At 47.2% G+C, this 19,882-nt stretch overlaps 1 protein-coding gene across 4 annotated transcripts in view; it reads left to right on the top strand.

Moving 5' to 3' along the window:
* INSC (INSC spindle orientation adaptor protein) overlaps positions 1–19,882 on the top strand; it is a 119,061-nt gene that overhangs the window by 85,399 nt on the left and 13,780 nt on the right. For all 4 annotated transcript variants that reach the window (XR_013361969.1, XR_013361968.1, XM_077866380.1 and 1 more), the window contains exons 8-9: positions 7,978–8,149; positions 12,583–12,761. Coding sequence is in view for 2 of the 4 variants with exons in the window: in XM_077866380.1 (XP_077722506.1) it covers positions 7,978–8,149; positions 12,583–12,761 (351 nt within the window). In the remaining 2 variants the exon portion in view is untranslated. The remainder of the gene's footprint in view (positions 1–7,977; positions 8,150–12,582; positions 12,762–19,882) is intronic.

Below are 19,882 nucleotides of genomic sequence, written 5' to 3'. Positions count from 1 at the left end.
GCCTGCAGTGAGTGCCCCGATTATGAGCTGCTCAGGTATAGAGGGACCTCGCATGATGGTTTTCACTGTCATTCTCCTGATGAGCAATGATTTGGAACATTTTTCCACATCCTTATCAACCCTTTGGCTATCAGCTGTGAAATGTCTGTCCAAGACTTTTACACATTAAAAAAAAAAAAGAAAGAAAGAAAGAAAAAGAAAAGTGACCTTGTTGTGTTTTTGTACTTGAATTATAAACTTGGAAAAAAATATTCGACATATGAATCCTTTGTCAGGTTATATGTATTGAGAATATACATTCTCAGCCCGTGGGCTGCTTTTTCATTCTCTTAGTGGTGTCTTCTGATGAATAGAAATGCTTAACAGAGATAAAGTCCAGTTTGTTGATCTAGTCTTTTGTAGCTGGTGCTTCTCTTGTCCATTTAAGAAATGTTTGTTTACCCCCAAAACATGAAGATCGTCTATATTTTCTTCTAGGAGCTTTATTGTTTTACACTCCACATTTAGGTCTATGATACATTTTAAATTAATTTTTTAATGGTATTTGAGGTTCAGTGTTTTCCATATGATATCCAACTGAGCCAGTGCTGTTTGCCAAAAAGACTACCTTTCATCATTTTGTGATGAAAGTGGTGCCTTTGTTATTGGTAAAGTGATGATATATGCATGAGTCTGTTTCTGGAGGGTTTTTTTTCCTTTTGTATTCCATAAGTCCTTTTGTCAATCCTTGTGCCAATATGACACTGAGTCTCTGTAGTCTATAAGAAACTTTGACATTTGGTAGTATAAATCCTCCAACTTTGTTCTTCCTTAATATTATCTTTGTAATTCTAAGTTCTTTGCCTTTCTATGTACATTTTAAAATCCACTTGTTAATTTCCACAGAAACTCCTGCTAAGATTTTGATGGGATTTCTTTGAATTTATAAATAAATTTTAGGATAATTGACATCTTAAACAGTATAGGGTGTTCCAATCAATAAATGTACCGCACCTCTATTTATGCAGACTGCTTTTAATTTCTCTCAGCTATATCTTGAGTTTTCAGTGTCAACATCTTGCACATCTTTTTTAGACTTAATTCTGGATATGTTTTTATGGTAATTAAGTGCTATTTTAGAATTCCTTTTTTTCCCTAAGTTGCCGATACATAGAAAATACAATTTTGGTTTTTTTTTTTTTTTTTAAGATTTTATTTATTTATTTGAGAGTGAGAACAAGTGTGAGAGATCATGAGCAGGGGGAGTGAGAGAGTGAAACAGATTCCCCCGCTGAGCAGGGAGCCCAATGTGGGGTCTGATCCCAGGACCCTGGGATCACAACCCGAGCCAAAGGCAGGCGCTCAACTGACTGAGCCACCCAGGCACCCCGAAAATACAAGTTTGAATATAATGGTATACTGAGTCTTTTGGATTTTAAATAGACTTGGATTGTGTGCAGATGTACACAGTCATGGGATCTGTAAATTATTACAGCTCTGCTTCCTCTTTTCTGATGATTTTATCTTTTTATTTCTTTTTCTTGTCTTATTTCGTTGGCTAGGGCCACTGTAAAATGCGAAATAGGAGTGGTGATAATAGATATCTGTCTTGTTTCTGATTTGGGAGGAATCCTTTCAATATTTCCTTTTTTTTTTTGTTTTTTTTTTTGTTTTTTTTTTGTTTTTCCTTTCAATATTTCATTAACGATTTCATTATTAACCATGATATCAGTATCATTTCAAGGATTAGATAACAAGCTCAGAGAAGATGAGTAACTAGTTCATTTCACCAAGTCAGCAAGTAGCAGAGCTGAATTGTGAAGCCAGACTTTTCTCTCTCCTAAAATTATGCAGCTTCTACAAAACCACAGGTGCCTCTGGAACAGTGGTGCTCCACCTAGGATCCCCATTGGAATTATTTGAGGAGCCTTTAAAAATATTGATACCAAGACATCACCTTGAATCAATGAAATCAGATTCTCTGGTGGTAAAACCTAGGCATTGGTAGCTTAAAAATTTCCCAGATGATTCTAATCATCTGAGAACCAGGCTAAGATCTAGAAGTACTTTTGGTACAATTCCCGCCTGAGCTGTGCCCCGAAGTGCTTTGCTTGAAAACTTAATGTTTTTACATCAGCTCAGGCATGCTAACCCTAACCCAAAGGGAAGTGAACTTGTTTTTACTGGCCTTTTGATACCTTCTCACAAACTCCACTCCTTCTACCCTCAAATGCCTTCATTTTGCATCTGTTTGACAGTCCACCTTAAGGAAAATCGTCTGAAATTATTTTTTGTCAGTAAAGTAAAGGAATGCAATCCCTGATTTCCCTCCATTGCAATAATTCACCTCTCTCTACCTCACTGACTTGCTTTCCAAACTGGTTATATAATCCCTTTCATCCACTGTCCCATTCCCTATTACATATTAATAATTGTTTTATCCATTTTGACACTTAGCTTTTAATCAGAGATTCTTGTTTGAAATAGTAAAGGAGGTTGAGCGCTGTCTGGGATATGTTCCTTTGGGAGGAGGATCATATTATCCTCCTGGAGGCCTGTTTTACCTTCTGTTGCTTTCTACTAAATTGTCAGCTCTACCAACACTCCTTAAAACAAATACCTCATTTTGTAAAGTGAGCCTTTAACCGTTTACATTGTTCACAGATTCTGTGCTGTGATCTGGCTTATATTCCACATTCAGATCTTGCTTCTGAGGGATGGATTCATTTATCACACCTAATGCTGTGCCCTGACCCTTGCTCTATACTTGTCTTTGCTTTCTTGGACATGACCTTTGCTTCCCTCTCTATGATTGAATTTTCCCTGGGCAAAATATACCCTGGGCAAACAGATTTGCCCTGTCTGGTCACATGAGCAGAATCCCACCTGCTTTGTAGTCCCAACTTGTCTTTTTTTCCCCCCTACAGACTTTAGGTGTCTGAGTGGACAGAAAGGTGAAGGAGGAAATTTGGAGATCTTTAGATCACACTCCCTCTCCTGTGGCTAGTTACCACCATATTTGGGTGATTCTGTTTAACTGTTACAACCCAGCAACCAACAACCCTTCTGCCTTTCCCTAAAAACTAAACATGCAGAACAGAACTGGAGAATAGTAGCCCAGCACCGGTATATCTGATGGGTCTTTATGGACTAGCCCCGTTTCTTGAGATATTTGCATAAAAGGTACCAGTGATGCTTCTCTAATAACTAGTAAGAGAATGTTGCTTCTAAATATGATGTGATATTTACTGTATATTTTGGGTTCCTCAACTGCATGGGTTTTATCCTCCTTCAACCACCCCTCAGGGAGAATCCCAGCATTCTCCAGCTCCCTCTATGTCCAGACTCCAGGTGCAGCAGCCCTGCTTCCCAGGGGATGACCAGGCTAGACCATCCTCATCACCACTTGCATGCTCTCCCATGAGGAAAGCTTGGCCTTGGGCCCAGGCCCATCCTTTTCCATGTAAAAGCTAATTACATATAAGTGCTTCCAACAGCAATTTCTTTAGGGATGTGAAAGTGCTTTGATTAGATTGTTCTCCTGGCATCATTAAGTTTATGTCCAGGGATAGGAAGGGGGTGGTTTGAGGATGGAGACTTTCCAGAAATGAGACTAGTGTTTGAAGAAGCTGGCCTCAGGCTGGGTCACTCCTGGGCCCATCATACGAGCTAAGTTAAGCAACTCTCTTTGACCTGACCCTTTCACTAACTTCTCCCTTTACTGCCCTTCCCAGAGGCTGTCCAGAGGAGCACAGGGCAAAGAATGAGGAGACCAGGGTCGGAGTCCTGGCCCTGGCACTAATGTGCTTCATGGCCTTGGTGATCTCTTTCCTTCCCCAGGCCTCTGTCTCTTTGTCATTCAGCCTGCTGTGTTAACTGCCATGTGTCAGGCTTCAGTTGGGTGCTGGAGACTAGAGATGATTCAGTACAGGAGCTGTCCAGAGCAGCTCACATCTAGTGCAGGGTAGACATACAAACCTATGAGAGCAACCTGACACCATAAGTGCTCTAGTTGTGATCAGATCGGAGTGGTATGGCAGCTGGGAGGACAGAGACATTCTGTCTGAGGGAGGCAGGCATGTGTTCACAGAAGACCATCCAAGCTTTAGGTGAACTGGGTTTGAGGTCCCTGTGGAATATCTAGGCAAATTAATTTTGGAGTTAAACATAAAAAGATTCAGTGGCAGGTTGGAAATGTATATGTGGATATCAGGAAAGAAGGTCAGAGCTGGAGAGCTAGGTTTGGGGTCATCCTAGTGAGTCACTGAGGCCACTTGACTTAGGTGCTATTGACTGAGATGGTACAAAGTGGGCTGTTGGGGGAGCCTGGTGTAAGCTACTTTAGGTGGATGCAAAAGACAGACTAAAGGAGCAAATGATAAGTGGTAGTTAGGGCGGAGATGAGCCCCTACAATGTCATAGAGTCCCAGGCAGGAGAGAGCACCAAGTTGGAGAGGGTTCCCAGCAGGGAGAGGTGTTATAGAGGCCAAGTCAGAGAGGGACAGGGAGGCTGGGATCTGCACCAGACAAGTCCCCAAATCCTTCTTAAATATATGATCTCTCTCTCTTTCATTCTCCCTCCTTCATCTTTTATTTCTCTATGTGCCTGTCTTTGCTTCTCCATTTCTTATTTATTCCTGATTCATCTTTGTACCAGTGCCTAGTTCAGTGCCCATCACAAGGTAGGTGCACAATTAATGTTTGATGAGCTATAAAGAGATGCAGGGATTGTGCTACTTTTCTCTTTGTTCTCTTCTGAGCTATTGTAGTTATTCATCTTATTGGTGCTGGTCAGGAATTGAAATAGGAGTCACTCTCCTTTTAAAAGTTCTAGTTCTGGGCTGCATGAGTTGAGATGTCCAAACAAGTAGGAAAGCCTGTGGTCCCTAACACGAAGGGCTGAGGTTCCCAGCGGAGTGTCAGTCCCAGAGGAGCCTATAGAAAAGTGAGTAGGACTCTGGGCCCCAGATCTAGATAGCTGCAATCATCAGATGCAGAAGAGGTGGGATGATGGCACCACCATGTGGCAGGTATTATACATGCATTATCTTTGTTAAATTCCAACATCCTCGGAGGTGGGTATTTTTACCCCCACTTATACATAAAGACTCAAAATAAGTACAAAAATTGTGCAGCTAGTAAGATGCAGAAGCTGGATTCAGATCCAGGTAGGTGTGACTTTAGAGCCTGTGCATGTTCTGATGCTACAGGAACTAGTTCATGCACTGGGAAGCTTGGAGTCCAGTGGTGTGGTCCCCTTCAGGGCCTCCCACTGCAGTGAGCTGGCTGGGTTGGAGCTGCTGAGATGGTGATGCATAGGGAAATCAACTTGGGCTAGTGGCATCTTGCTGACAGCAGGCTAAGTGGCAGATCAGAAGCATCAGACACAAAGGCCCAAGAAATTGACCCACTGTGACAATCTACCAAATAGAAAAATGAGCAAAACACATGAACAGGCCATTCGGAGAAAAAGTCCAAATGGCAAAACCCAAAATCAGAACCAGACCTAATCATACTAAAATGAAAACATGAAAGGACTCTGAGCTTCATGGTAGAAAGTCGAGACATACATATTAAAATAAAAATTTTACACCTCCACCAAAGTGCCAAAACTTTAGAATCTGACAGTACCAAATGTTGGCAAGAGTATGGAGTTGAGTTTATACACTGCTGATAGGGATATAAACTGCTACAGCTGTTCTGCAAAACAACGTGGCAACACTAGTAGAATTAAAGATGTGCAGGTTCTATGAGTTAGTAATTCCACTCCTTGATTGAGACCCCTAGAGAATCTGACATGTATGCACCAGAAGACGCTTGGAAGAACATTTATAGAAGTACTGCATATTATAGCAAAAACCGAGGAATGACTCAAATGACCATCGACAGGAGAATATATAAATGAATAACAGTTGGTTTATACAGTGAGATACCACACAGCAGTGAAAATAGACCTTAGGAGTTTCCCAAACTGACTGGGGGGAAAGAGCAAAGTGCTGTACACACCATGATACCATTTATGTCAAGTTCAAAACCTTGAAAAGCTATACACATGCAATAAATCTCTAAAGAAACAGGGAATAATAGCACAAAATTCAGGGTAGTGGCCCATCCAACAGGGAAAGGCAGAGCTTTGAGATCAAAAACTGCATACAGGGAGCTTTATGATATTATCTTCTTCCTCTCTTCTCTCAAACCGGGTTTGAGAATACAATTCCATTTGCATCCAAGGTCAGATTGAGGAGACCAGATACTTGTGACCCTTAGCTATAGCCTTGGATAATGCTGGAAGGGGGAAAGGGATAAAAATCCGACAGGTCTAAGAGGTTTCTTATGTTGGCAGGCTGGCAATAGGGCTGCTTCCTGTTTCCAGGCCCAGAGCAGCCCCCTTTCCTTACCTGGGCCCAAGCGAGGCTCTTCTCTGAAGGCCTGTTAGTCAGACATCTGGCATGAATCCAGTCCTGCCCGCAGCTGCCTGGCTGCTGTTTGCTCTTTTTTAATTAGGCACATCCAGGTGAGTTTTATTGCGGACAGCTCCTCCAGCTCCTGTTCCCATATTCGTCTCCTTTTGAGTCTGAGATTGCCAAAGGCTTTTACAGCTAATGGACCTTACAGCTCCCAAGAGCCATTTAATGGAGGCCCAGAAGTCAGTGGTGGTGATTAGTCAAGAGAAACACTGACCTCTGGAGAGCTGCTTGAGCTGAGTGGCAGGAAGTAAGGGTGTAGGGACAGGAGCCGGTGTGGGCAGGTGTGGGGAGCAGAGGCACAGGTGTCTCCTCACTTCACCTCTCCCTGGTTCTTCCCTGGTCTCGTCCCTGCCCCCCACCCCAACAGGGGAAGGACTTCTTGGTGCTTGGTGACAGGGTCCTCAGGCAGGCTGGTGGCCTGGGGCATCTACGGAGCCGCAGGGACCCAGCTGAGCTAACTGATAAGTTACTACCCACCATCCCTCCCCTGCCATTCTCCAGAAAGCCTCATCTAGTGACCCCTGATGGAGGTGGAGGTTGAGGTTCAGGTGTCACTTCTCAGGAGGCAGTATAATGTCCTGATAGAAACCATGGGCTTTGAAGCTACACAATTTGGGTTCAAATTCCAAACCAACTACTTTTTTAAATTTGTGATTTGTGGCAAGTCAATGAATCCTTCTGTGTCTCAGTTTCTTCATCTGTAAAATGGGGATACCGATAATACTGGCCTCAGAGGATCATTACAAGGAGTTAATGGTATATGTACGGCATTTGAAAGTTTGGCTGGCACATAGTGAGCACTTGATAAGTAGAAGCTATTATTGTGCCATGAGTAAGTCTGATTGGGGCAGAACTGGGAAACTGAAGTCTTTTTCTGGCATTCCCATCCCACCACGCCCAGGTTCATTCCTCTCTGGTTAGGCAGAGAGAGCAAGCTTTTAGGGAAGCAGCCCTCTTTCTAGTGGGGAGGGTGGTGGAAGACGGGATGGGGAGGGAAGGATGTTGAGCTCAGCCTAGCGCTAACCCGAGGAAGGGAGGAGGGAGCCAACATTTGTCTTCCTGGATCCGCATCACCTGCTTCATCACCTTAACCCCCAACACCCTGTTGGTGGATGAGGATACAGTCTTGGACAGGCTAAGTGATGGAGGCCAAGTCATACGGTTCAAGTAAGAGGGGGCCAGGGTTGGAGCTCGGGGATGTGGGGATTCTAAGTGACTGTTCTTTACACTGTGTTTTGCTGTAGTGGATGGTCAGGGGCTAGCCCTGGGCACTTGGCTTGATGCTTGCACTCTAAGAAGCCCAGGAAAGGTCCCTGGTCTCTGCTGGAGCCAAAGGACACGTCTTCTGATGCCAGGTTTGGGGTCATTTTTGGGGTCTTGCCACCAGGGTTGTCCCTGGCTCCACACAGTGTCCTGGGCTGTTTTGGGAATCTAGGCTGGACCCTATAGGGGGCTTGTGTCTGTCTCCTTACTGTCATGAGCAGTGGTGCTCTCCCAGGACATACAGGGCCATGCCCTCTCTCCCCTGCAGGTGGACGGTGTTCTATGCTTGGCCGACATCCTGACCGATGACAGCCACCCAGAGGCCACACGGGCTGAAGCTGCGGCTGTGGTTGCCCAGGTCACCTCCCCACACCTGCCCTTTACTCAGCACCTCGGCAGCTTTCTGGAAAGCATGGAAGAAATCGTGACAGCTCTCATCAGTGAGTCACCCTGGGCGGGAGGGGACTGCTGCGTGAGTGGGACTTGTCACAGTTGTCTTCAAGAAGGGCCAAGGAGGCCTTCCTCCCCCCTCCACACACCCACACACACTGCACCCCATGTAGCTCCCACACTGATGTCACGCTAGCTGAAATCCCACAGTTAAAGTATTAGAGTCAGGCTTTAAAGAACTTTGTTGCCAAGTCTCTGATTGAAATGCATGCAGCTGAGTTCTTTGAGTTGAGGTCACATTGGGACTAACTGGCCTTTCTGAATAGAGACCGGGACAAGCCCATGGGGAAGTAGAGGACCTTGAATTTTGAGGTTTAGATCCTTGGCCAGAGAGACTCTGGTAGGCTCTGTCTCTGAAGTCTCAGACTATTGCAGCCAATGAATGCACAGAATGATGGGGCAAACAGCTTCTCAGCAAGCACTGGTCCACACCAGCCTGCCACCTGCAAGCCCCCACTGCACCTACATCGTGGGGCCTTGAAAGCTGTGACTCTTCTAGGTTCTCCTTTTTTTTTTTTTTAAGATTTTGTTTATTTATTCATGAGAGACAGAGAGAGAGAGAGAGAGGCAGAGGCACAGACAGGGAGAAGCAGGCTCCATGCAGGGAGCCTGACATGGGACTCAATCCTGGGTCTCCAGGATCACGCCCTGGGCTGAAGGCGGCGCTAAACCACTCATCCGGGCTGCCCTCTTCTAAGTTTTCCTATTCAGACTTATGTACTCCCGACTGGAGAATCATAGTCTGCAATCTAGAATATTCTCTCCCTCCAGCTTTCTTTTGCAACTGCCAAAGCTGGTACTTGTCTGGATAAAACCCTCAGGAGACTTGTTTTGCCAACCACATCCTTTCTTCTATAAGTCCTGGCAAGGATATGTGTTTCTACTTCTATCCTTACCTCTGCCACAGTCTCCATATCCATGTCTGATTGAAACGGAATGAAAGTTGTTCTCATCAGAAAATTTAGCATTCACTCTTGGAATTCTCAAACCAAGGCTGGGAAGATTTGGCATAGCACAAATGTAGGGGCAGCACAGAAACTAGACTAGGAGTCAGAACATTCGAGTGTGAGCTTTTGTCTTTTCATTCATCCATTTAACAAAGAGCTGTTGACCAGCAATCCTGTGTGGGGCTACTTCACAGTTTTCCTAATACAGAAAACATGAGGTTGGAGCCATTTCTTTTGAGTCCTTCTAGCTCTAGAATTGTATGCTCTGCAAGGACCTTGAACATAGGAGTCATCAGTTAAATTGGTTTTATGGCTGATTCTGGTCATTGGGGCAGTGGCACCCACAAGCCAGGCTGAGATACATCAATTCGCCAACATCCACGTTTCTTCAAAGTTGACAAAACACAGAAGCCAACTGTTGAAGATCTTGGCTGGAGGGAACTCAAAAGACCAGAAAGTTCAGTGCTTACTCAATAGGAAAAGAAACGTAGGCCAGGAGAGGTTGAGGAACCTTCTCAAGGCAACATAACCGAGTAAGGATTCACTTATGCCAGGAAGCTCATGGTCAGTCCTCCACTAGTGCCAGGCAGGATACATAAATGATTGAAGAGGGCCAGATGGGAGAAGAAAAGAAGAAAATTTGAACCCTGTAGGAAACTGAAAAGCCCTGACAAAAGGGAGGTTGGTCACTATTAATCTCCCGTTGATCATAGCCGTGTAAGAAAAGCCAATTTTTATTTTTTAAATTTTTTGAAAGGCCAATTTTTATTTTTATTTTTAAAAGATTTTTATTTTTTATTTATTCATGAGAGACAGAGAGAGAGAGAGAGAGGCAGAGACACAGGCAGAGGGAGAAGCAGGATCCACACAGGGAGCCTGACGTGGGACTCGATCCCAGGTCTCCAGGATCACACCCTGGGCTGAAGGCAGGTGCTAAACTGCTGAGCCACCTGGGTTGCCCAGAAAGGCCAATTTTTAAAGATAAGACAAAAATCCGAAGTTTTGTAGAAAATCTCCCAATGCATAAGTGATAGCAAAAATTTGAAACAAATCAACATACCGAAATCTATATAATCGAAACACGTTTTTCCCTATTACCGTATCTCCATCTCTACTTCTTTGCCCGGGGTTGGATTTCTCCCTGAAGAAGAGGAGCCTCTCTATTTATTTTCTCCTTATGAAGATACATTGTAGAGTCTGCTCTGAGAGTCAGCAGATGGGATATATTTTCTGGGCTGGACGCCAGGGCTCTGTTCTTTGGTGGGAAATAGCCCTCCAATTTCTTGCTATTCCCTGGAAACATTTATAAATGAGTCACTGGAATCCTCAATTTAATCTTCCTAACGCATCCCAGGTGACTCAGACTGTAGTTTAAATAAATGTGCACCCAAATTAAAAGGCACTTAGGTGGTTGTGTTAATAATTGCTGCGTTGGCGGCAACCGTGACTGCATGAGAATTAGTGTGGGTGTTTGGATCTAGAAGAAATCTTTACGGCAAAGTGGGCCAGTGACTCCTGTGGTTTCACTCCAAACTTTGGGTATAGGGAGGTGGCCTGGAAGAGGTTGGCTTGTCCCCAGGGGTTCCCAAAGATTAGAGGAGGGGGCAGCCATTGGAATAGAACCATCAGAGAGAGAATTCTTAGTTCCTGGGGGAATCTGCTGCCCTGCCCTGGCAGCTTAGATCAAGATGCTGAGTTGCTTAGTTGGTCCCACCTGGGCTGAGGGGCACAGTGCTCCCCAGGGACAGCCCCTGCCTCCCTGGTAGGCCTGACACCGAAATCTGTAGGAGTGCCACTGGGAAAAAGTCAAAGAGGCTTAGGGACAAGAGGCAGCCAGGGACACAGAAAGAATGGGGACCAGGATTGGGTAGGCCTGAGGTTGAGTCTGCTTACTCCTCGATGCCTCAATTTTGGGAAAATTTCTTAATATTTGAATCTTCAGTTCTACAGCTATGAAATTGTGGTAGAAAGTTGGGCTGTAGTAAGGATGGAATGGCTTCAGGGGGTCAAATATGTATAGCAGTGCCTCACGCAGAGTACATAGGAGTGTTTCTGCTACCACTAGCTTCCCTAAGCCTTGGCTTCTACGTCTGCAAATGGAGGCGATCATCTTCTACTTTAAGGGTGCTCAGAATTTAATGACGCAGAGCAAGGCACACAGCAGGTGGCCCAACTAATATTATTTTCCATCCCCGTTTAGGTAGGGCCAGTAACTGCATTCACTCAAAGGCCCAAGACATGCGAGCTTCAATGTTAGAAGCTGGAAGTACAGATTCTTTGTCTGGGAGCCAGGATTAGGGATCAGGATTGCACATGGCCCAACTCTTCCTGCAGGTGTTTTCCTGAAGTGTGGTTTCCTCTCTCTGTGTTTTAATAGAGATGTTGTCACTAGGAGAGAACCTGGACCCAGGAAGCACCTTGAATGATGCTCAAGTTGGAGCTGAGGGTCAGAAGTTCGGCCCACTAGAATGGGTGGCCAGCACACCTCCTGCCGAGGCAGGAGTCCATTCTGGGTCAAGTGGAGCTCATGGGAACATGGGCTAAATGGTGGAGGATTACAGGGTTTGGGGGAAGTTCTCTCCTCTGTAAAGGCCCATCAGATTCATCATTTAGAGATGGTAAGTGGGGGACTCTGGTTAGGTCTGGGTTATGGCCACTAGGATCAGAAAGAAAGAGCCTACCATCCAAGGGCTTGGTGTAGGACTTTTCCGCAGTCATATGACCCTTATCCTGGGACCAGAGGAGGTCCTGAAGCTCTGCTGATGGCTGCTGGAAAGGTAGAGTCATAGGTTTTAACTTCAGCTTCTTTCTTAAGAAAGGCAAATTTCTTAAGGCAAATTCAGGAGCAGTCTAATGTACATTGCTGGAGATACAGACGGACCAGGAGCTCTTCTGTGCTTCAGGGCCTTTGCACATGCTGCTGTTCCTTTGGTCTGGAACATATTGATCCCCAAGTATTCTCATGACTGCCCCATTTTCTCCTTAAAGTTTCAGCTGTCACATTCCTAGGGAGATCTTCCGTATGCACCCCGCCAGGCCTTGAGTTATTCCCTGTCTTAGCACTTGTTTGTTTTCTCCCTCACATTGGAATGTGCAACAATAATCTTATTAATTTTTAAAAAGCTCATTTTCTCTCACCTACTGCTAGGACATAAACTTAACAGGGGCACAGCCCTGATCTGTGTGTTCACCGCGCCATGCCAAGACACCAGCAGTGCCTGACACGTAGTGTTCTCTCGGTAAAGGACTAAACGGATACAGGAGGAAATAGAAATTCTACACCAGGATTCAAATCCCAGCTCTGCTACTTATGTAGACAGATAAATTTCCGTCTCTGGCAACTGCTTTCCTCATCTGTGAAATGGGCATCATAACAGCTGCCCAGACTTTCTCCCAGGGCAATTGCGGGAGTCAAGTGAGATAACTGATAGGAGAGCACTGGCAGGGAGGCTGATTTCCTCCTCTTCACCATCCAGAACTGTGCCAAGAGGCCTCGTCTGGGGAGGTCTTCCTGCTGGCTTCTGCGGCCCTGGCCAACATCACCTTCTTTGACACGATGGCCTGCGAGATGCTTCTACAGCTGAATGCCATCCGGGTCCTCCTGGAAGCTTGCAGTGACAAGCAGAGAGTGGATACGCCTTACACCCGGGATCAGGTGAGCGGCTCAGAGGGGAGCAGACACAGAGCCTGTAGCCATAAAGACAGAGGTCAGGAGGCCAGGGCGAAGGTTCTGGAGGAGAGGGAGACCACATGGAATGCCAGCACGCAGTCCATCCTGTGAGTCACATTCTAGGTAAAGGAAAATGTTCTCAACATACGTCGTTGGCCTTGGAGCATCTTCATGAGCCCACTCTCTGCCCCACTCCTCCATGCCAGGCATTCTAGGGCCTTCCTCAATCTCTGTCCACATCAGTGTAGAAGGTCTGGCCAGAAGGCAGACACCCCAGGTGTCCCTGGTCCGCCTCTGGAATTCTGCATCCCAGTCTCATTGCGGCCTGTCTGGCTTGTTCCCTCCCTGCAGAGAGGTTCTTCCCTTCTCTGCCTCCGCAGAGCAGAGCCTTCATTCAGGACCTCAACCCCTCTATCACTCTCAATGTTTTTGTATATTTGAGCTCCACATACAGCTCCACATATAAAGGGATTTTATTGTTAAACGTGTTCAAAAACATTGAATGAGGGGCTTTTCAGAGCCTTGAGCTCTGAGGTTACAGAAATCTATCCTGTCCCACTGCTGCTATATACTCAGCCTCCCATTTCCCTACCAAGGGGTGGGGGTGGTCAATCCGGTGGGTTTTAGGCGTCTGTGAATTCCATCGGGTGCCCCAGCTGATGATCCCCCCCATTAGATGATCCCCCAGCTTCCCACCCAAGTCATCCCTGCCTACCTCTTAGCTCCAGTCTCTGTTTCTCCCAGCCTCAACACCTAGTTGAAGCTGCCACAGCTTCCCGTTTGATTTCTACCCCAGAAACTTCTGGAAAGCCTTCCCTGATGGCTCCAGTCACCTGGCATCACCTCCTTTTCCTGGAGGCCACACCTCACAGTGCGGTGTTGACTTTCCTAGTGATATTTATTCCTAGTGATATTTATTCGTTTCTAGTTATTTCATGTGGTTGATTCCTCTGGGGTAGGGTGGGGGGAAGAAGCTCCTCTGCTATTCGAATCATGTACCTCGGGGCAATTCACTCTGAGCCTCACTTTTCTCCCCTGCAAATGGGGTTCAATACAACATACTTCACTAAGTTGAAATAACTAACTAATTGAATGAATGCAGACGTGTGGCATTGAATGTGTGGCCCATGGCCCTGGGTGGGGAACCTCCAGGTCGGTGATACGGGCTTGTCTCTTCCAGCCCAGGCATCCTGTAGCTCTGTGTGCAGAGACCCTCCTTTATCATGAGGAGTGACTGGCCCCCTTCTGAAACCTTGTGGATTCCTCAGACGGAGGGGTGGGGGGGTCAGGGCCCAGGGAGAATGGGGTCAAACTCTATGCAGGTGGCTGCTCCTTCTGAATCTGGAGCTCAGAGTTTTCCTGCCCCTCTCCTCACATCCCCCAATCCCGACCCCATCATCCCCCCCCTCCCTCCTTCCCTCTCCGGGCTACTAGGTCTTCCCTACCCCCCCAAGTCTGGGCCAGGCACGACCAATCCTCCCCCCTCCAGCCCCCCACATCCTCAGGACAGCTTCACCTTCTGCCCACCTACTGCCGTGACTCAGAGCAACCACTTAGCTAGTGAAAGCGCACCCATTAAGGAAACAAATGGCTCTTTCCTGTGGCAGGGGGAGGATTAAAGTGATCACAGAGCTCTCTGTAATGAAGACAACGAAGATGAATTAGGCTCTGAAGTGCTCACCGCCCCCTGAAACACTTAGGGAATTAAATGCCGCGAGGCTTCCGGTAATGCATCTGCCAGTGACGCCAGGGCTGTGCAGAGCCGCTGGGTCTTGGAGCTCTATTTTGTCCACCTCCGCATGGACTTCTCGATGAGCACCCCTGTCACCCCAGCAAGCCCAGTTCCCTTACTTTGTCTAACAAAAACCCTCATTGCTGCGCCTACCTTGTCTGCACAGCACCTCTGGGGTGTGGACAGGGGTGAGGGCCGCCGGGGGTCTGTGCTCCCCCACCTTACAGCCTCCCAGCACCCTCCCAGGGTGACACCCTAGGGTGACCGGGACCCGGGGATCTTGTCCAGGCCACAACAGAAGCTTTCACCGAGCGTGACTTCTTTTCGCCTTCAGAAATAATTGCTTTCTTAGAGGTGAAGGTACTGCTATATGCTTCCCATGGAACAAAACAAAACAAAACAAAACACATTGCCTGCTTGGTATTTTAGAATGTTCAGGTTTTGTGGCATTTCTGAAAACTCACCGTGAATATCACCATCAGGAGTCCATTATCAGAAATGCCAGTTAGTAGGGAGTATAATTTTGACTCACGTTGCCAAGCCCTCTAATCCTCTAATCCTTTACAAAACCCTTTTATTTTTTTATTTCTTTATTTTTTTTAAAGATTTCATTTATTTATTCGTGAGAGACACAGAGAGAGAGGGAGGCAGAGACACAGGCAGAGGGAGAGGCAGGCTCCATGCAGGGAACCCGACGTGGGACTCGATCCTGGGTCTCCAGGATCAGGTCCTGGGCCGAAGGTGGTGCTAAACTGCTGGGCCACCCCGGCTGCCCCCAAACCCTTTTATATACCTATGTGATGCCCATGACGGAGGAGAAACAGCACAGGCTTTGGGTTCAGACAGACCCGACTTCAAATCCTGGCTCTGCCGTTTTCTAGCTGTGTGACCTTAGACAAATCGCTTAACTTGGAGCCACACGTCTCCTCGGTCGTGTAATGGGGACCATCTATTCCCTCTGTCCTAGGGTCGTCGGGACGACGATGATGATGGGATGACAGATTGCTCATAAAGTAGTTAGAAGCAAGGTGGATACTCAGTAATGAATGGGGCTGCGGTCTGTGGTAGAACCAGGGACTGGGATGGGTCAGTGACAGGGACTGTCAGCTTTGGGGCAGGAAGGTGGGGCCAGACGTGGAGGGGATGTGGTGGTGGGGAGTGTAGTACGGAGTGAGGCAATGCATGTGTCGTTCCAGGCTGGGTGTGGGGGTGTATGCACGTTGTGTGTGTGTGTTGGGGGTGGGGGGTGGGAGGTGTTGATAAAGCCTGTAAAGCCAGGATCGCAACACCCAGTCCTGACCTGCTCCAGAAGCTCCTCCTACAGAGCCAAGGGTTAGTTTCCGAAGCGCAGAGCACGTGGTCCCTGGTTCTGGGAGGCGCACACCCCAACCTCGATGCAATCCCCGGGGACAGTCCTCTGGCCTAGTTCCCCCACAGCCTGGGACCTACATCCCAGGCGCCGGTGCGGCCTGTGTGGCTCTCTCTCCTGAGCCCAAACCCCAGTCCTCCTCCTGTCTGGCTTCTCTGGTAGTGAGGAGGCAGGCTGGGCCCAGACGATCCGAGTGGCCGAGCGTGGGGCGGTGTGCTTGTCCCAGGCCTAGGCAGGCGCGCTCCTGTTGTCCCTGCCTGGCCGGCCCCCAGCCCCCCGCTTCCAGACCCCTGACCACTCCTAGCAGATGGAGTGAGGGGCTCAGCAGAGAGCAGCAGAGGCTGCACCTTCCCGGGCACTGCCTCGCCTCCCTGGCCTTGGGGAAGAAAGTGTTGTTCAGAGAGACCACATCCTTCCTCCCTGAGGCCCCTCCTGCCCCTCCTGCTTCAGACCCATTCCTTGTCTTGACTCTTTTGGTTTTTTGGAAGGAAAAAAAAAGTGAAGTGGAGGGAAGATGGTAGGAGGGAGAGAGACAGAGACAGAGAGAGACAGAGAGACAGAGAAGAGAGAGAGAGAGAGAGAGAGAGAGAGAGAGAAGGGCACTGTGCTCCCCCTAGAGGCTGAAAGAGATTTTGCGGGCTGCTCTCCCTGGCTGTCGACACCCTTGCGCTAGCTTTCAGGGAGTTAACCTGGAGATGGTAGACATCTAAATACTCCATCTAGCAATTAAAGAGTAATTCTAATTGCAGTCATATGAAATGTTGGCCTTTCTGTCCTAATTACTGCACAGCATAGAAGCAATCATAACTTTTCATTAAATGCGTCTTAGATTTTCTGTCATACACCTGCTTCTGTGCAGAATAATCCTCACTTGATTTTTTTTTTTTATAAGGGATGGTCTTCCTAGTCCACAATATAGAAAGTGTTAGTGTATGATGTAGAAAATGAAAGGGACAGAGAGAGAGAGAGAGAGAGAGAGAGAGAGAGTCAGAGTGTGATCACAGGCAAACGTTGCTGAGGATGTGAGACAAGCCCGGTTCCTGCCTTGGGATCCGTTGCAGACAAGTGACAAGTGTTCCAGGGGCACCTGCCCTGGGCCAGCGCCTGAACAAACCTTTTTCTCTCCGGGTGTGTGTGTGCTGACATCAAAAGGCTTTGCCAACTTTCTTCTTACCACATGGGGGCATTTTTTTTCTTGAATCAGTGATGAGGGAGGTCCCCTGCTATTCTGGCCAGTTTGCTATTCGCCTCAATTTTTCTAAGGCAGTCAGCCTTTGGGAGGCCAAAGGAAAAATGATTTTAAAATGCCACAGAGGTGGGGCACATGGGTGGCTCAGCGGTTGAGCGTCTGCCTTTGACTCAGGGCGTGATCCTGGGGTCCTGGGATCGAGTCCCGCATCGGGCTCCCTGTGGGGAGCCTGCTTCTCCCTCTGCCTGTGTCTCGGCCTCTCTCTCCATGTCTCTTATGAATGAATAAATAAAATCTAAAAAAAAAAATGCCACAGAGGTAATGAGCCAGAGTTTTTTTGGTTCTCTGCTGGGAAGGGCTCCTTCTGCTCTGGGATCTTGTCTCCCTTCAGGAATGATCTCCCATTAACAGTGCATTTGGCAACGGCGGGCATTGCATTGGTTAGGACTCCTTGACATAATCTTTCAAGCTCTGGATACTTTCAGGCTCTGTTTGCCAGAAGGAAGTTATACTCATTTTATTCACCAAATGTTCTGGGTGCTTGACAAAACATTAACTCATTGAATGCTCGTGACCGTCTTATGAATTATCTATTTATCTGCTGTTGTAGGCCAAATAATGACCCTCCAAAGAGGTCTACATCCTATTCCCCAAAACCTGGGTTTTACCTTACATGGCCAAAAAGGATTTTGTGGATACGATAAGGGTCTTGATATAGGAATATTACCTTGGATTATTGATGTGGGTCTAATGTTACCACAGGGATTCTTAGAGGATGAGGTAGGAAGGTCAGAGTCAGAAAGTGAGCCATGAGTGAAGAAGCAGAGGTCCGAGTGAAGGGCTGAGAGCTGAGTAATGGGAGCAGCCTCGAGAAACCAGAAAGGGCAAGGACGTGGATTCTCTGACCTCCAGAACTGCAAGGTAAAATTGTGTCGTTTTAAGCCACTAAGCCTGTGGTAGTTTGTAATTCAATAACACGGCCAAGATCCTGTGGAAAAGAAATGATAGAGCCGATATATATATATATTTTTATTTTTGTTTTTTTATTTTTTTAGAGCCAATATTTGAAGTAGGCTGACCCATGTGCTGAGCCACCATACTGCACTGCCTCTCACCGAGGGCCTCCCTCGAGGCTGATACCCCCCTATACTCCCCAAATAACTGCGGGGCGACTAGTGCCCTTTCACTCAGGAGGAATAGGACTTCATTGAAAAGTCATCAGACAGGAATGAATGATCCTGGGCTGGGGGCAACTGTCTGCCTGGCTCTTGCACTCTGTCCCCTGACAGCATTGTTTCATGTCCCCAACAAGGTAAACCAGTTGTCCCTAAGATCCCATCCCTGGGCCTGACATCAAGGAGAAGTATTGATGCCCCTTTCCCGCTACTTCACGGCGCACACATGGAGCTTTCAGAAGGGGGACTCCAAGCAGGGCGTAATTGGCATTTATTCAAATTGTGCTTAATTGAATACTTCATCTGAACCTCAGAAAACCGCATGGGGTACAGGCTCTGCAAAGAGGAAGTAATTTTCATTAACAGGATCTAAATGAGTCTGACACAAAGACCTACCTGTGCCCGACACAGCTAATAATCGCGGGTAATGAACCTGGGGCTGCAGACAGAGGTTTCCTTTTCCTGTTTTAGTTTGTCCTTCCTGCCTCGCTTCCTCGTGTCCTCCCTCCCCTTTTTTGGAACGGCCAGCTGCTGAGGGTGGCTGCTCAGGGTGGCATGTGGTGGCTCCGTGTGGCCGGAGGCCGCGCTCCGTGCTGTCGCTAATGGGCCACCCAAGGCCCGAGGCCAGTGAGCTGCGCTCTGCCCTGGACTTGGCCTCCTGTTTGCTTCCTTGTAGGACGATGCACTTTATGCCTCCTGGGGAACTTTCCTTTCTTTTTAATTTAAATTTTATTCCTTCCATTTTTTAAGAAAAAGATTTTATTTATTCATGAGAGACACACACACAGAGAGAGAGAGAGAGAGAGAGAGGCAGAGACACAGGCAGAGGGAGAAGCAGGCTCCATGCAGGGAGCCCGATGGGGGCCTTGATCCCAGGACTCCAGGATTACGCCCTGGGCTGAAGGCAGGCGCTCAGCCACTGAGCCACCCAGGCATCCCTCCTTCCATTTCTTCAAACTGTGTCTTTGACCCATATATTTCCTCTAACTCCTTCCTCTCAGCACTTACACACAGTCTTCCAAGGGGAGGAAAAAACTTCTCAGGATTAACCCTCCTCCACTACCTTCATAGAACATCTGGTCGGGCAGGGTTGCCTGTGGGAGAAAGCTTTTGGGGGATTCTCTGCCCCCCCCACCCCGACAGCCCATCCCAGGCATGCTTACGCAGCCAGGCCCCTGACCAGGTCTGAGTCACCAGGGCCTGACACACAGCCGCCAAAGAACGCAGGTCCCTTTTCAACATGTGTGTTCGGTGGGGACGGGGATAGATAATCTATTCATATGGCAACGCTTTTCCTTTCTGTGTAGAAGAAGAGATTTATCATATGCATTTATTTATGCAGGATAATATGCCAGTGTCAAACCAGTTAAAATCGAGATAATACTCTCTCTTGGCAAACTTCACATTACTATGCATTATCCAGTTCCAGAGTTTAAGCTGCATGAGCCGTGCTCGGTAGACTGTCAGCTGCTGCCTCAGAGGTGGGGACATGGTCTCCAGTTATAATGTGCCACAAGCTCTGAGGAACCCTTTCGAGAGAGAGGGAGGACTGCACCAGCAAGGAGTGTTTTCCATTTTATTTTATTTTATTTTATTTTATTTTATTTTATTTTATTTATTTTATTTTATTTTATTTACCAC

This window comes from Canis aureus, chromosome 23, assembly GCF_053574225.1.
Source record: "Canis aureus isolate CA01 chromosome 23, VMU_Caureus_v.1.0, whole genome shotgun sequence".
Taxonomy (NCBI): Eukaryota; Metazoa; Chordata; class Mammalia; order Carnivora; family Canidae; genus Canis; species Canis aureus.
The sequence above is the reverse complement of the archived record's forward strand: the minus strand, read 5'-3'. Positions and strand labels throughout refer to the sequence as shown.